This window comes from Epinephelus fuscoguttatus, linkage group LG2 (assembly GCF_011397635.1).
Source record: "Epinephelus fuscoguttatus linkage group LG2, E.fuscoguttatus.final_Chr_v1".
NCBI classification, from domain to species: domain Eukaryota; kingdom Metazoa; phylum Chordata; class Actinopteri; order Perciformes; family Serranidae; genus Epinephelus; species Epinephelus fuscoguttatus.
Genome location: NC_064753.1, coordinates 26,647,628 through 26,665,700, shown reverse-complemented (window position 1 = coordinate 26,665,700; position 18,073 = coordinate 26,647,628). Strand labels below are relative to the sequence as shown.

Below are 18,073 nucleotides of genomic sequence, written 5' to 3'. Positions count from 1 at the left end.
ATCATCAGTTTGTGTAATTCATCCTCTGTGGAACATGAATGTCTGTACCAAATTTTGTGCTAATCCATCCAAAAGCTAGTTATCTAGAAAATAAAAATATTGACATGCTGGTGACGAGAGGAAAACTAGGCTAAGGCAGGGGATCACAGTCAGAGGGATTCATCCTCAGGGGAGCATGAATGTAAAAGAATCATGGCAATCTATGTAATAGTTGTAAATACTTCAGTCTAGACGAAAGAGGTAGACCAACATTGCCATTTACAAGTCACATCCAGTGTGGCTAAGACAGTTCTCTGGTTATGTCTGAGGCTTAAGACAATGGTGCTGATGTTCAGGTTGAGACTGGCTTGTGGTAAATTTCTTCTCCTCATTCCGTTCTTGCCTCTCTGAATGTCTCGCCTCTCCGCAGTGTCCTGAGCTGCCCTTCTCTGCTTGGTTTTGGGGAATATTTCTCTCTCACCACTTTCACTCCCTAAAGTTTTATTGTGTTAATGCAGGGCTGCAGCCAACTGTCTGGAGTAATCCAGGCCATGCTAGATTACCAGAGAATAAAACGCTATTATTGAAGGTCTGGACATATTTTGTCTGAGACTAAAATTACTTGGAAAAACACTTCTCCTTCTGTCCTCCTTCCCTTTTGCCTTGTCCTGCTTCATTTTATTCTTCTCTGCTTTTCTTTTTTCTTTTGCTTTCTCCTTCCTCCTCATGCTGTGTCTGTATGATGCAGATGAGAGTGCAGTTGCCAGTGTACAAAGCCTTGGTCTGTTCTGTGCAGACGTAACAGCAGCACTCCATAATCTCTGCCTTTCCTGTTTCCTCCAGCCCCACTCACTGTGCGCTTTAACTGCAGTGTGCTGCACATATGAAACTTCACCAGCCAAGTCCACATCGACTTGGACTCAGCAACAAGAGTCAGTGCGTCATCTGTTGTTGAAAGAAATGTTAAGACTACTTGTGCAAATAATTTGGACATTATTTTGGCTGGCTGGGAATATGTTTAGTTAAAAAGTAACTTGATCTCGACAGTGACGTGCCGTTGTAAAAAATGACAATCTTACGATCTTGTGCTTTCCAAAAGGAGAGCTATTTTTAGGCTTGGCGGTATGCATTGTCAGCAAGAAGGTTTTGAGACTTCGCTTACGTCACAACACAGCATGTAGACTCTGTATCTGCTAGTACAGGGCCTCCTCAAAGCTGTAGATTGAGTAAAATGTACAAATCCAAGATTACATTTTTTATGGCTGCATCATTTAACATGCACCTTTCAACACATACCTTTGGTGTTATGCTAACCTGTAGCTTAACACAAAGGCTGCCGCACAAAGAGGTCACTGTGCCAGTTGCAAAATAGGCTCACACACAACCCCCCCAAAAAAGTTTTTACTCTTTGGTTTTTGTACAGATTAAACAAGCAAGATCTATCCCTTCATTTTCATCCGCTTATTCGATGCCAGGTCACGAGGGCAGCAGGCTGAGTAAGGTTTTCAAGATGTTTCTCTCCCAGCTATGCTTTCCAGCTCCTCCTGGAGGAGTTTCCAGGCCAGTTGAGATATATCAACCCCACTTTGTGATCTGGGTCTGCCCCAGGCCGCTGGGGCCTGAAAACCTCTAACAGGAGGTGCCCAGGAGGCATCCTGATCAGATGCCCAAACCATCTCAACTGGCTCCTTTGGACGCAAAAGAGCAGCAGCTCTACTCCGAGTAGGGTTGCAACGGTATGAGACTGTCAAGGTACGATAGCCATCATGGTATTACAGAACTTATATTAGAACCAGTTGGAATGAACCTTTTAAGGGAATGAAAATGGAAGAGTTACTGATGGTTCAACAAAGGTTTTATTACTGTAAGTGAAACTTAAAACCATTTTGTTTGTGGAAGTATGTGTAAAAAGTCTCCCCCCAAAGAAAGGGGTGATTTAACGTAGATAAGGAAATGTACACGGCATGATAACCGTCAATTTTTATTTCACAGTATGCCTCAAAACTGGTGATATCTCTGCAACCCTAACTCCAAGCTCCCTCTTGATGTCCATGCTTCTCACCCTATCTCTATAAGGCTGAGCCCAGCCACCCTGTGGAAGAAACTCATTTCAGCCGCTTGTATTCGCGATCCTACTCTTTCAGTCACTACCCAAAGCTTACAACCATAGATGAGGGTTAGAGAGTAGATGGACCAGTAAATCAACAACAGTCTGATGCATAACTGCAGACGCTGTGCCAAACAGCATGTCCATCGCATGCTCCATTTTACCCTAATTTGTGAAAAAGACCACAAGTTCGAACTCCTTCACTTGGGACAGTAACTCTCCCTCAACCCAGAAGGAGCAGTCCCCTGTTGTCCGGTAGAGAATCATGGCCTCGGACTCACAAGATGTAATGTATTAATTAATGAGCGTTTAGAGGTGCTGGTAGGTGGATTTCTTTACCTTTGGACAGAGCAAGGTGGGTGTATCCAGTCTTTATGCTAAGCTACGCTAACCAGCTGCTGGCTGTTAGATGTATATTTAATGCCTATGAGACTGGTATCAAGCTTCTCGTCTAACTTTTGGCAAGAAAGCAAATAATTCCCCAAAATGTTGAACTACTCCTTTAGAAACATGTGGGGCACCCAAGCTCAGAAAATATGACAGGATCATTTTACAACTCGCTGCAGATGAAACTCTTAACAAGCTGTGAAAGGTTTGCTTTAGCTCTTTGCAACACCACCTTCTGAGTGAGGCCGAGTCAATACTGTAGAAATGAAGTATTAAGTGACAGCATCGTTGTATGTGTCACCTCTTATGGGATGTGACACACTCCCTCCTGTTCCTTTCATCATCCACTACTACTTTGACTAACAAATTTCCTGCAGGGGAACTTCTGCTTATACGAGCATTGTTTCCAAAATCCACATACAGTACACAGCCTTTGTAAACGCCTTTGTATACAATCCATACTTTCCTGCCTAACACAAAGAATGACTTTTCCCTCCTGATATAAGCAGGCGTATGGTCAGTCACACCCTTATGTCCCATAAGGGGAGCTACTGCAGTGGTCTAATGCATTCCCAGACGCAGTGAGTCTGCAGGCCTGAGAGCCATTTCCTTTTCAGGGAAGTGAGTCACTGTAATAAGGCAGGGAGGGGCTCTCAGGGGAGAATATCAACGCCAGGTCGGGACAAATGATCTGTGGTGTTCTCAACGCTCTTTTTTTTTTTCAAGGGTTAGCCCAATGCTATTCTTCTATTTTGCATTCAGCTATAATTCAAACCTCCTCTGCCCTGAACTTTCTCCAGAGGATGTTACGTGTCAGCGGTTTAGCCACAGAATTGCCTCAATTTGTGGCTTTACACCACAAATGTGTGCACAGTGACTATCAGTAGAAGCTTTTCTGATTTTCAGACTTTATCACAGATTGATAAGAGTGCATGCAGTGCAGAAGGTATACGGGAGCACTGGTTTGTGAAGTGGTTCTCTCTGCTATGCAAACATTACATAAGGCTGCCTTTCATATGAATGAAACCCTGCACGTTGTTTTGCAAACTGGTTTTCAGAGAAATGTCTCCTTGCTGTTTTAGAACAGGACCCACTACTGAAATGCTGCTTTATTTCTCAGTTTCTCATAAGTGAACAGCAACATTATAATGTACCTTTAGACATGTTGAAATAGCAAAACTGGTTCTTCAACATAAATGATTGTGGGTGATTATTATATTATTACAGCTATATACAGTAACCGATTATTAAGTGTATAATCACCTGCAAATAAGAATTGTTGTGTTTTTGGTACTTTAGACTGAGATTTTTACATCTACATAGGGAGTGGCTCCTCATCTACAGAGATTATCATGTTGCACCACTATGTTTCTACAGTAGCCCAGAATGGACAAACTAAATAGCTCCATTATGGCACCATTTGCATTTTCGTGTTACCACGTTTTTCCATTCACCACTGTAGATAGCAGCCCCTCCACAACAAGAGCATTGGGAAAACAGTAGGGCTGCCCCTGACTGCTAATTTTCCAAGTCAGATTTTCCGGTGGCAGGTAGCTAAGCAACCTTTACAAGCATCGTATAGGATATACCTGAAATCCTGAGTGCAAAGCTGATCTTCCTCTGCCTGAACAATGAACACTAAATGAATTCTAATCGGGAGAAGTTTCAGCTGTTTGCAATCTGCATTCCTCACCACTAGGTGGCAGTAACTCCCCCTAAATCTTACACATTGTTCCTTTAATTCAGAAATATAATGATGATTCTGTCTGTAACATGCAGTTATTCCACTTTTTAACATTTTTCTTATCCGTTCAGCCTGAAAAAAAGACAAATACAGATTCTTAAATACAGACTCTCCTTACCTTTCTCCTCTGTCTCTTCACAGTTCTTGCCTTTCCAGCGTTTCTGCTCGGAATTGACCAGAACCGTCTGAAGGAGAAACTGACAAGCCGGAAGATGGACAGCAAGTGGGGAAGTGCATTGGAGTCCATCGATGTAACGCTGAATGTGGAGCAGGCGTGTTACACACGAGACGCCCTCTCCAAAGCCCTGCATTCACGAGTGTTTGACTTCCTGGTCGAGGTATGATTGCACGTTCATACAGTTTTGAAGTTCAGTATTAAATTGTCATAAGTAACAAATCTGTGATAATTTGTCATGACGCTTTACTTTGTGTAACACAATCCTTTGATTTCAGTCCATCAACAAAGCCATGGTGAAAGATCATCAAGAGTTAAACATCGGAGTTTTGGACATTTATGGATTTGAAATTTTCCAAGTAAGTGTTTATGGTCTTTTCTCAGGCTGACACATGGCTGCTGGAAATTTACTTTGCAGCGACACATAAATTAGATTAACATGTATTAACTTTGAGCATTTAAACAGATTAAACACAATGGATAAGACTAAGTTATAAAGTATGTGGATTAAGTTCTATCTCCTGATTGAGGCAGCAGACCTCAACATGCTTTTCTAATCCGATTACTTGTTTGTTCAGTTTGCTTAATGAGAAGTCCAGGACTTGTTGATAGGATCGGACAAACTAAATGGAAGTGTTTTTGTTTGATTTTGGTTTGCAACAGCTCTAGATTCCCAATATCAAGTACAGGTAATTAGAGGATATCTGTACTCACGCTCAGCTCACTCAGTTAATTTAATTTAAGTTCATTAACCACGTCGTCTCTTCATCAGAAAAATGGATTCGAACAGTTCTGCATCAACTTTGTGAATGAGAAACTGCAGCAGATATTCATCGAGCTGACTCTGAAGGCAGAGCAGGTAAACTTCCTCCACATCCTGTTTATTCATTTCGTGCCTCATTAGATGTTTTGTATTTGACTCTGAACTCTGCTCATGTCTGTTTTTGCAGGAGGAGTATGTGCAGGAGGGCATCAAGTGGACTCAGATTGACTACTTCAACAACAAGATTGTCTGTGATCTCATCGAGAGCAAAGTAAATAAAACATAAATAAATAGTAAAAAATCTAGTGAGCGGGCCTTAGTGGGGAGTGTGCAACTCCCGCCAAAGATTTAAAATCCTTAAAATGTTTTATTTTGATAGAACAAAATGTCCGTTTGGACATATTGGAGTGTGCGCCCCATGTACTAAGACTGTGTCTTGGGTTTGATTCCAACCTGGGGCCCTTTGCTGGATGTTTTCCCTTTTCTCTCTGTCCTTCCTGTCCTGTCATACTTCACTTGTTTTATTGAGTAAAGGCAAAAGGCCAAAATATAATCTTTAAAAAAACAACGAGACAAAAACATAGTTATAGAAGTAGCAGTTGTGGTAACAGACAATTATGGATAGAGCTGAAATGATAAGTCGATAAATCAATTAGGTGATCATCAGAAAATTAATCAGCAACTATTAGATAATCAATTAAAAGTTCTTTTTCAAGCTAAACATTTCAAATATTCTCGCGTTCCAGCTTCTCAGATGTGAGGATTTTCGTGTTTTCTGTGTATGATGTGATACTAAATTTATTACCTTCAGGTTTTTTACTGTTAGTTGAACAAAATAAGCAATTCAAGGAGGTCACCTAGGACTTCTGATAGGCATCCTTAACTTCTTCTTTTTTATTATTGTCTGTCATTTTATAGACCGAAAGATTATTGATAGTTAATAGTTCATGTCATACCCTTTACTCACCCGCCGTTTCCAATCTTTCTTAACTCTGTCAAATAAAATGCCAAAAAAAAATCTTTAAAAAAAGAAAAGAAAATGCAAAAAAAAAAATAGTTAAAATGTGGTTAAAATGTCATATTTTTGCAATTACAGCAAATTTAATTTCATCCAACTTGACTTTATTGCTATAAACAACACACCCAAAACACACTTGTGCAATTGCTTACAAAACAAAACCAGAACTGAAAATCAAAATACAAAATACACAGATTCAAGATTCAGATGTCAAAATAGAGGAGGGCTGAAAATACACTCTTCCTGACGGAGTTAAGAAACAAAATTTTATTGAGAGCAGAGTTGTTGGTATAAAAACACAATATTATTATGCCCTGGATCAATTTGCAGTCACAACAAACTCGGATGTTATTTTTTAATAATTAACATTTGTTCGTTTTATTGGCCTTGTATTGTAAACTGAGTTGCGAGCTCCGGCCAAGTTTCTGCTCTGTTGCCGTGACTCGCAGCTTAATATCCTCGAATGTGCCGACATGCCTCTTAATTTGATTTATCTGTCCCACTGAGAGCTCTAATCCATGAAATCTACAACAAGGGCTTTAAAACAAGCCTCCATCTGAGAGGAGCCGGGGATCTGTATCAGTGCCTGACACTCCAGACTCTTTACACTTTAGTTAAGCCAGTGACAACTTTACGTGTGTCCTTTAAACAGAGGCTTGTGTTCTCTGAGTTGGAGACACTGATAGCACTGTGCAAACTGCAGGCCACTGGTCAGCTCGGGACATAATGGAGCCAAACAGGGCAGCGTGTGAGAGAGGCCGTGCTAAAGCTACTCCACTGTTAAGATTTATAGCATATAAGATTTATAGCTTTGTGGCTTTTTAGCTTTTTTCATGATACTTGCTAATAATTAGAAACTTTTAATCTCACATATTAAGCCCAAGATGACGTCTTCAAATGTCTTCTTTTGTACAAACCCCTTTTATTTACTATAATAAAAGACAAAGAAAACCAGCAAGTAACAAATGTATAAGCTGAAACAGGGAATTTTTGGAAAGTTTTGCTTAATAATTGACTTTAAATGGTAGTTCAATCACCAAAAATGCTGCAGAATAATTTTCTGTTGATTAACTAAAACATCTATTGTTCCAGCTTCAGTGCCTACAATCCCTAAAGTATCTACTTCAACTGGATCTTTAATCAAGCAGAAAAAAAGGATTAAAAATAACAGTGTTAACCCAACAACTTCAAAATATGTATCAACCAAGCTTGTAACATCTTCAAGAGTTTTAGAGCCAGTGCTAATGTGAATGTGAATTGTTTCCCCCGTGATCCCAGAATCCTCCTGGCATCATGTGCATTCTGGATGATGTGTGTGCCACCATGCATGCAGTGGGCGAGGGAGCCGACCAGACCATGCTGCAGAAGCTCCGGGTCGCAATCAACACCCACGAACACTTCAACAGCTGGAACCAGGGCTTCATCATCCACCACTACGCTGGCAAGGTTAGTGTGAGCGTGCTCATTAAAAGCGCTGCATGTATTTTCAGATGGAGTTTGGGCCATTTGTCTGATCATCATCACAACTTACATCATCTTGTTTTTGACAAACACTGTCTGTACATTTAAAAACAACTGCAGTTGACCAAAGTGCTTAACAGGCTCAAAATACCAAAAGAAATTGACTCAAAACCAAACAACAAATGAGCACATAATGATAGTGAAGAAACTGCAGGACAGCAGAAGATGAAGTCAAGGTGTCAAGCTCAACTTAATTCGAATGCCAGAGAGAAAAAGCAGGTCTTCAGCAGCTTAAAGGTTTCTAGAGTCTAACAGTTTTGATACGTAAGGTGTTTCAGAGGTTAAGGGTGACCACCGCAAAGGTTCAGTCGGCACTGTTTTTGTGTCTAGATCTGGCAACATCCAGGAGCATCTGATCAATCGACCTCAGTGATCCAACTACTGTATGAAGATGCAAGAGTTCTGGTCAATGAGGCCCATTTAACACCTTAAAAACAAGCAATAAAATCTTAAAATCAATCCTGGAACGAACAGGAAGTCAGTGGAGGGAGGCAAATACTGGTGTGATGTTGTCACACTCTCTTTTTCCAGTTAGAAGCTGAGCGGCTGTATTTTGTGCTAACTGCAGACGACAAAGAATATAAAGTCCAGACATAAACATTTATGAATACTGGCATGCAGTGTGTCACAGTGTTTCTTACGGAAACACAAAGAAAACCGTATTCGTGTTTCTCAGTTCACATAACAGAGAGATTACAACGCTCAGTATGAGGTTTACAGCAGCCTCCATACACTTGTCTTTGCCATGGTATAAACTGTTATGTGCTTTGCATACAGTCCTCAGCAGGGAGCTGACAGCAACTTCTGGAAATAGAAAGTCATTAAAATGCCATTTTTTATGGTGTTGTATGATCTGTCATAAATACCAGTTATGCAGCTGGTACTTTAATTCTGGGGTCCGTGTCGTCATTGTCGCCCTTTTAAGTTTTCCCCATCTAAACTAACACCACCGTTCTCTCTCTCTTCTATTTATGGTCGCAGCCCCTCCCATTATGTAACAGTGTCTAACAGCGTCATACGTGTTAATCAGCCTTATTCAGTTCAAACATTACAGTTCGCCAGACGTCTCTTTTCTTGCAGTTATTTTTCATTCTGGTGGTCTGGACCGAGGTTGTCCTGTGTCATTCTCCAGATGTGTGGTGGCCTCAGCCTGGCACACATGCCGCAGGCTTAATGAGCCATGCCATAAAGACTTGAGGGGCTCCCATGACTGGGCTCAAAACATTCCTCCAGTCTCAGGCTACAGTATAGGAGAAATAACACGGTTTAATTTATACACTTTTAAACCGCTGCTGGATTTATACAAGACGTTAATCCTAGGGAGGTGTAACGCTTGAATCTGCAACCCTTTATTTTCTTTTCCCATAAAATTAAAGCCGTCGATTTAAAGCCAGAATATCGGTCACCATTTTTATTTTCACACAGGTGTCACCGTTCATTTTTGTTGGACATTTCAAACTCTTTGATAATTACGACTCTTTAGAAATCCCTCTGTGTGTCTCTCCTCCAGGTGTCCTATGATGCAGAGGGTTTCTGCGAGAGAAACCGAGACGTCCTCTTTACTGACCTCATTGAGCTGATGCAGAGCAGTGACATGTAAGTAACTCCCTTTTGCACATTGCACCGACATGTGGTGGGGATTTCTATGGTGCACACTTAAAAGGAGTCCTCTATTGTGATGCATATGGGTATAATTGAATACATCTGAATGAGAGTTTCAGACGTTGCAGTGCATAAGGAAACTAGGCGGGACGTAGCAGAAGCGTGCAGGGCCGGGTTATGTCGTGCCCTTCGCCCTGCACCGCGTCTGGCTGCTGCTCCCAGATATGCAGCTTTTGGGGTCTATCTAGTCTGGCCTTACAAGTGCAGTCTCCCTGTGGGGCTGCATTGTGGAGTCTGGTCCCCCCTGTGTTTTGGTTTCTTGGGCTTTCTTTATGTCAAAGTGGCCATCTGTGCAAACAGCTTGCATTGTCTGTGTAACCCCTGTGGGCCTCAGCTGCTGCTCGCCCCCTTTGTGTGGCACGAAACAAGGTTATATCAAAATCCCACTCGGACACGTGCTGGAAGATATATGCATGCACTTTACCTCACGTGCACACAAACATATACACACATATAGATAAAAGAGTTTGGCAGGGTCACACATACAGGAAGCCTGAGAAGGAAGGAAGCAGACTTCATTCCTGGGAGCAGCAGGTCTGAGCACATAAGAAAGGAGTGACCAGTATTGTCAGCTGGACAGTATTAGCAGATCTGGTCTATTTGTACACACAACCTGCTGATCCTTTCTTCTGCGTCCACAGCTTTGAGCCAAGACTTTAAAACCAAACAAATACCGATGTGGGAGAGAGCCAGAAAGGGGATGGAATTAAAAAAATACCAACATGAAAAAGCACTGAGAAAGTAATGAATTAATAACACCAAAAGCGGCAACACAAGCAAGTTTAAATAAGTTGAATGCTAAGCAGCAGATGTGTCAACTTTAGATCACTCCTGACAGTCGCCACATTTTTATGTGAGTTTTCAAAGCAAAAAAACAGCCATCAGAGTTCAAAAGGAGCCACATGCTCGGTGCCTGAATGACAGATGTGCTGATCACAAAAGAAGCAGTCTTGACGATCATAACTTTTACATTAATTTTCTTTTCATTCCTCAGGTAATCCAGGCAAGTTTTGTGAATTTAAGGCCTTTTCAATAAGTCATTAAAAAGTGTTGATTTTACAGCATAACTGTGAAGAAAAACTACAAGACATCGTCGTTAATTTCAATTTACTGCTCCAAGTGAAATGCTGGCGTCATGCAGTCTCAAGGGAGAGCTTCTACGCCGTATTAAAAAGTGGGTGTAGCACTTTTCAGTAACAGAGGAACTTGCAGAACACAAGCGTGTGAGACTTGAGTAAGAACTAAAAGTCAAAATTGATGAGATTCGAAATCACAGTTATGAATGGGAACAGTGTGGCTCGGTCCGCAACTGCAGATGGTTTTAAATGTACATTTGTCACAACTAAAACACCCACGTTCCTCTATTTTACTGCTATATATCAAGTCCTGTGAAAAAATTACAACTGAATTCCTAAAGATGTATCATGCAGGATTGTTGGTTATGTATGTAAACACGCTCACCAGGAAAAATTAAGGAAAAAGCCGACCCCAGATTCACTCTCACATACCCATAAATGTCCTGAAAACAGAAAATAAGAAGAAGATAAGAAAAAACAGGCAGAGTGCAGATTATCTACAGATAAATACACTAATACACACACTTCTAGTGGGTCATTAGTGAAGATTGAGCCTATACATTGTTTTTTTGGGAACATCTTGCATAGTGTATCATTAGAGTGTATATATCTGTAAACCAGAAGGAGCTCAAAAGCACAGATTAAGCTATGTTCTTCAACATATCCATGAAATGAGTGTGTGTCTGCAGCTGAGAAAAACTTCACATATGGAAACTTCACACATATCTGTTACATTCTGACCAGCAGCAAGACGTCATACTGTAGTCATGATGTTAAAGAACACCACATCTATAAATGTAACTTAAGGGTTAGACCAAAATGTTAGTCCCTAAAATCCAAGTGAACTGGGAACCACTAATCTAAGATTATCTTTCTGGAGGGAGTGTAGATCAGTACTGGTTGACCGAGCCCACTTATGTTGTTGTTGACTATATATTCAGCCTTTTGGGAGAAAAGTTCTTTTCTCTTTGCTTTTATAGTGCAAAAAAGGCCACATTTCAATAAGAAGTAATCAGGTATTTTATTTCACTAAGTGTCAGATAGTAGTATACATTCCTCTGCAGTGCAGTGGCCTTGGTGGTCGGGCTGTTTGTGCAAATACAGCACAGCGTGCACACACACACGTCTTCTTTTTCCCACCTCCCCCAGCTTAGACCTTCCCAAGTGATTCAGGAATTTAAACCAGTGACCTTAGTCAAAGGATTTTAATCATTAACTGCATTTTTGTTTTTTTTGGCTGCCAGGGAGTGCAACATTATTTCCAGCTCTACAGCACTTTGTTTTTGTTGATACCAGCCTTCCTGTGTCATCCCTAACTCCTCACCTTTGTCCTCTCACAGCGCCTTCATCAGAGCACTGTTTCCAGAAAACCTCAACGCTGAAAAGAAAGGTCGACCCACAACTGCAGGCAGCAAAATAAAGGTGTGTGTGTGTGTGTGTGTGTGTGTGTGTGTGTGTGTGTGTGTGTGTGTGTGTGTGTGTGTTCAGCAAAGTGTACAGTATGTACCAGTCTCTCCTCCTCATCAGGGTCACTGTGGGAAAAGACCATTTAAAAGTTAATGTTTGCTGTTCAGTGGACTGTCCGTCAGCAGTCCGTCAGTAATTCAGTCACAGCAGTTTAGATTTTCATGAGCTTTTAAATTATGATCATCAGTATTATCATTGTCTTTTTCTCCACCCTTTAGAAACAAGCCAACGATTTGGTGAGCACACTGATGAAATGCACTCCACACTACATCCGCTGCATCAAACCCAACGAAACCAAGAAGCCCAGAGACTGGGAAGAGAGCCGGTAAGTGATGAACTCACAGTCTCACATGGCTCCGACCATCCAGAGCCTGCAGGTATGCTGAAATAATGATATGTGGGCGGCTGTGGCTCAGAGGTATAGCGGGTAGTCCACTAATTGGAAGATCAGCGGTTTGATCCCCAGCTCCTTCAGTCTGCATGTCAAAGTATCCTTGAGCAAGATACTGAACCCCAAATTGCTCCTGGTGGCTGCTCCACCAGTGTGTGAGTGTTAAAAAGTAACAGGTGGCACCTTGTATGGTATCCTCAGTCACCAGTGTGTGTGTGAATGGGTGAATGTGACTTGTAGTATAGAAAAGCACTGGTTGAATGACTAGAAAGGCGCTATGCAAGTGCAGGTCCATTAGCAGGTCCATAAGAGACACGTTTATCAAGCAGTTTACTCCTACTCAGCAAAGAGTATCATTTAAGAGTGAACACATCGGACAATTAGAGACAAGGATTTACCCAACATTGGCCATGTTGTTCAGTCTTTTGAAATGGAAACAGACAACTTCTCAACTTGTCCCTCCTTGACGTTTCCAAGCTATGTTGGCGCTGCTGTCCAAAAGACAACCAAATTGCTTTCCATTTCCCTCAGAGCCTAGCAACTACCAACAACAGCTGCATCATGTTTTCAACGGTAACCTTGGTTGTTTCACTGACAATTCCTGCCATTCCCGCTACTGACGAAAGTAACTGCAAACTTTGGTAACTTGAGATAGCAACTGATCGCTACCAGGAAAAACTAAAGCACTATCTTCTTCCATGTTTTGGTTGTGCAGTAGATGAGACGCTACATTTGTTCCGTAAATCGATCCTTCATTTTTGTAAATCGATCCTTCATTTTTGTATTCGCTGACCGACAGAGTTGAATAATGAAAATGAGTAAACTATAAATGCCCTATAGTGTCATTATTCTATAGCCATTACACTGTGCAATCAACATTTAGTTCATAATGAAGGTAAAGCAAAAAACCTTTCTATTTTTACTTGAAAGCATTTATGAAAAAGTTGTTTTTATTTGTGTAAAATTCGTAAAAAATCTCCAGTAGCACTATACTTATGATAATCTAAAATATTAATGACATATAAATAAGAGTGTATTATTAGAAAACTGGCTGAAATAAAAACAAAATAAATCTAACTGGAGCAGGAAATCTATTCAGCTGCTGTTAGAGGAACTAGAACAGAGAAAATAGTTTAGTGCCACACTGAAACGTGCAGACAATAAATATGCATGCAGGAGACTAAAAACAAAATCAAAGCCACCTTTATTTTTCCTGTGGACCCCCAGGTGGCATAGTGGTGCAGTGGTTAGCATTGTTGCCTCATAGCAAGAGGGTTCCTGGTTTTAACCCAGGGTGGGGGAGCCCTTCTGTGCATGTTCTCCCCAGGTTTTCTCCGAGTGCCACAGTCCTAAGACATGCAGGTTAATTGGTGACTCTAAATTGGCCGTAGGTGCGAATGGTTGGCTGTCTCTATGTGTCAGCGCTGTGATAAGCAGTTATGGAAAATGAATGAATGAACTTAAGCCTTAATTTTCCCTTTTGGCAGTTTGATAAACACAGACTGGGGTCTCTAATGATTTGCACACAAAGGGTAAAAACTAGATTATTGTTCTGATCCGTTCTGCCTCAACCTATTTCATGTCTTTGTTCTTTTTTGGATATTTGTCTGTCCATCTGAAGTCATGTGATTCAGTTCACTTTATCCCTTTGTCTCAGTTTCCCCGCTCTTTCTTCCTCGCTCACAGGCTTTGGGTACTACATGTTCAGATGCAGAGTGCTGCTGTATTGTTCGGAGCCTATGACCTTCCTGTTGTGAGTCCGGCGCAGGGTGGCTCATTAATTAGCACCGGAACTGCTGTTTTCACAGGAAGTCTGAGTGTACTAAGCAGTTCTTTAGCTCTTTGTTTGGGGGAAAAGTTAGCTGTTTTCCACACAATGACTTGCAGTTATCCCTTCCGCTACTACAGCAGGAGCTTCATGTGCCGTAGACCTGGTTAAAGATGTTTGATTTAAAGCTGATGGCTCATAACTCAAACCACTGATAGTAGAATACAAGCTAGTTGTGTTTATTACATAAGGATGTTTTTTATGTCTTAGACTATTAACTGCTTTGTTCTCATCTTTCATAATTACATACAACACAAAATATCACAGTGTCAATAGAAGAGAACAAGACCTTATAAAATGAGGGTGGGAGGGAGGGAAGGGGAGAACCCAGGATGGGTAAACTTCCATCAATACGATATCACATTCAGATGACTCAGTAGCCAGTGTGTGTGAGCTTTTATTTTGTTTTACTCCGATTTACGATCCCCTCCACTCAAAAATGTGGTTTTCTTATGTTTCTGTCCGCTAAAATATCTGACCCTGACTAATGTATCCATCCAAAGTTTGTCACTAGAGAGGTGTTTTCACATTCTTCTACTGAATGGAGTGATGTCTGTGCACTTACCTTACATCCGAGATACGTATTATGGGCAAGCTAGATTAAGTACGTCATGTATTTTAAAGCCAATCACCGTCTAAAAAGCAAATACCGGCAATGAAACCTGAAATGTTCAGTGAAATGAGGACTTAATATGCATAATATAAAAATGTTAACCAGGTGAAATATGTCTTTCTGCAAACTAGCATATACTTACATAACAACAATGTAACAACACATTGCAACATCGTAGCCAATGTGTTTCACAACCACTAACCTAACCAAGCTAACAAGCTAACAAACAACATTAACAAATAAAAGATGCTAACTACACTTACCATTCTGATATGTCTGCTAGTTGCCGATTTTGGTGCACAGCAGAGTTTTCATCTGGATCTGACTGAGGCTGTCCCCTCTAAAGCTAACACTAGCCATCTTGATTCGCAGTGTTTTTTCACAAGTCAACCTAGCACAAGTATCGCATAGCCAGACCTATTGTCCCACATTGTTTAAGCGCTGTGACAGGAACCGCAATATAGCACAAGCAGTGGTGGTGAGTGGGGCAGAGGCCAGATCCAAAAGTTCTCACAATTTCTTATCTGAAAAAACCATGTTAAATGAAATATTCACCAGAGTATCTTTTACATTAAAATGTGTCTGGAGGGGAACTTTGGGCAACAATTTTGACAAGTGATTAATTAGAGAGCAAAAAGAAGTTTGTTAATGTTATCTGAATGTTGATCCTTTTATTTTTTTCTGTCTTAAGAGTGAAACACCAAGTGGAGTACCTGGGTCTGAAGGAAAACATCAGGGTACGGCGTGCTGGTTATGCCTACCGCAGAGTCTTCAGGAAGTTCCTCAACAGGTAAAATTAAGTAATATTTCTTTCTGCCTGTGATTTGGTTTAAAAAAAGGGGATGCTCTGTTTGGTATCTACTCCCATACAGACCTTAGTAAACAGATTGGGCATTAGCCATGTTGCAGCCGACACCCATTTATTCCAGTTTCTCTGTTAATGTCTTAATAAAATAGTTTCCATTTATATTCATTCAGTCACAGTGATGGTAAATACTTCGACTTTAGGTGTTAGAATCAGATTCTAGAGAGAAAATTAGAAGATTTGTGCAACATTAAAGTTATGTCGGTGTCATATTATGTAAATAACTCCATCCAAACACACTTTATCTCTGCTAAACCTCCTGGTTCTCAGGTACGCCATCCTGACCAAAGAGTCCTGGCCGACGTGGCGAGGAGACGAGAAACAAGGCGTCCTTCATCTCTTACGGTCTGTCAACATGGACCAGGATCAGTTCCAGCTTGGTCGCACCAAGATCTTCATTAAAGCCCCCGAGTCTGTACGTTTGACATCCGCTTAGCCCTCACACTGTCACATCCTGTTTTTTACTCAGTCTCTGCCCTTATAATACCACAGCTGTACGAGAAAGCAATCCAAGGAAATGTACTACAAAGCAAAAACTTGCAGCCCAGACTTTTCATGTTATCGTTGTACAGATGTAGAACTCAAATAACATGTCAGAGTGCCTGCTGGCATGCAGTAAGCCTTTTTGTTAGCAGGGAAAAACTGAACACACCATTTTTACCCTAAACACCATAAAAGGGCACCAGTATCCCAAATCATGGTTGAATCCCTGATGCAGGGGAGGAGATTGAACCCGACCCTTGTACCACGTCAGCACTGAGTCAACAGCGCTCTGGAACTAAAACACAAGCACAGGCTGTGGTAGCAGAGTTTGGGGGGACATCGTAAAGGCTTGTCTTTTTCCACCACAACTACTTTTTTCATGATTCCCATGAAAGCAGCATTTGTGCAAAGCCTGTGCTCTCACTTATTAACATTTGTACACATCGTGCATGAATGAGCATGCACGTGCACGTACACACAGATGTAGGTTTGGAAGTTAATACACAGACATCTTAGTTTTAATTCAGGCCTTACAGCTGATCCTGAATGCCTTTACTTATTCATTGCAGCCGTGCATGCCAAGAGTGCCCCATCCCCCATGCTGCCAGAGTCCAAGTCACTGAGGTGTGCTTGTGAAACGCAAATATCACACAGGGTGGACCGCTGAAATGAGCTGCCAGGCTTCTCAAAACAAGCCTCTCTGTCTGATAAGACGCTGACACCAGCTAATTAGTTGTATGACTGAAGCGATTTTTTCTGTTGGATGTAATAAGCAAAGTTTGTTTGACGCCACGCCAGGTGTTGGAGAAGAGTTTCTCCTTCAGAGTGGTGATGGATGAGCGGTGGCTAGCTGTCAGTCAGGTCTTATAGGTGCTGCGTTTTGAATTAATTTAGACAAGACTCATTAAAATTTGTCTTACTCTGAGGATACTTATTTGATTGTTTTCTATATGTTTTTCATAATATGATAATGATAAGGGCTAAAATCATTTTTCAGTTCGGAGATCATCAGAAAAAAATCTGTTCTGATTATCTCTATTATCATTTTTTTTTTCCAAGAAATATTTGCTAAACATTCATTCATTCGTTTATTCATCCATTTCGAGATTTTATTAACTAATATTAACCCTTAACTTTAGCTCCCTCTTGTTTAGCATTTATAGGCAGCACATAAACATTAAATTGTTTAAAACACACTAGAATATAGCTTTAAGCAGCTTAGTGGCTACATTTTTATATGTTTATTAATGTATTTGTATTTGTATGCAATTATAATGTTTTCTATGAAAACATGTTTTATATTATTACAACTACATTTTACTGTATTTCTCATTAATTCACTTCTTATATATCATCTTTCATTTATGGGTACATAAGTATATTAATAAACATGTGTATCTGCTCATAACATGACAGTGTGTTAGAAACCATTTATTATGCTTAAATTAAAGTGTTGCTGACTAACTAATCAATCAGTTAACTCCATTATTGTTTTAATTCATTCATAATAGAAACAACTGTTAGTTGCAGTCTGAAATTCATCACTGAGTAATATAACCCCAAACCCACCAGCTGTTTGTTCTTGGATTTGTCACCTGGGAACTTCAGTTACTCATCTGATGAAAAACGTCGAAGTCTTGGTGATTACGTGGTGTCAGTGTCTCTATCAATGACTCTGTGGTGCATGTTGTTGTTTGTGGTTCCTTCCTGTGCCGTCACACTGCAGCACTGCGGCCGGCCATGTCGATGCCAGGCCTGTTAGAGCAGTAGGCAGGATGTTTAGTCTGGCACAGGGAGAGGGCAGAGAGTGCGATTGCGTGTCTAGAGGCCCATCGGGAAATGACATGGAGTGGTGAGAGACTGGTGGTCTGTTGGCACAGGGTCAGCTCGCTCTGCAGGAAGTGGGGAAATAACTGAACAGCCAAAAAATATTTTTCTATGTGTATACGTTGTATTACTGTACTGTGTTAATCACACTGAACAATGAGTTGATA

General features: G+C 40.8%; 1 protein-coding gene across 2 annotated transcripts in view; it reads left to right on the top strand.

Moving 5' to 3' along the window:
- myo1ea (myosin IEa) overlaps positions 1-18,073 on the top strand; it is a 69,353-nt gene that overhangs the window by 36,544 nt on the left and 14,736 nt on the right. For both annotated transcript variants that reach the window (XM_049596977.1, XM_049596987.1), the window contains exons 10-19: positions 4,359-4,555; positions 4,671-4,751; positions 5,165-5,251; positions 5,343-5,426; positions 7,452-7,619; positions 9,205-9,290; positions 11,773-11,854; positions 12,118-12,224; positions 15,423-15,521; positions 15,867-16,011. In XM_049596977.1, coding sequence (XP_049452934.1) covers positions 4,359-4,555; positions 4,671-4,751; positions 5,165-5,251; positions 5,343-5,426; positions 7,452-7,619; positions 9,205-9,290; positions 11,773-11,854; positions 12,118-12,224; positions 15,423-15,521; positions 15,867-16,011 — 1,136 coding nt within the window. The remainder of the gene's footprint in view (positions 1-4,358; positions 4,556-4,670; positions 4,752-5,164; positions 5,252-5,342; positions 5,427-7,451; positions 7,620-9,204; positions 9,291-11,772; positions 11,855-12,117; positions 12,225-15,422; positions 15,522-15,866; positions 16,012-18,073) is intronic.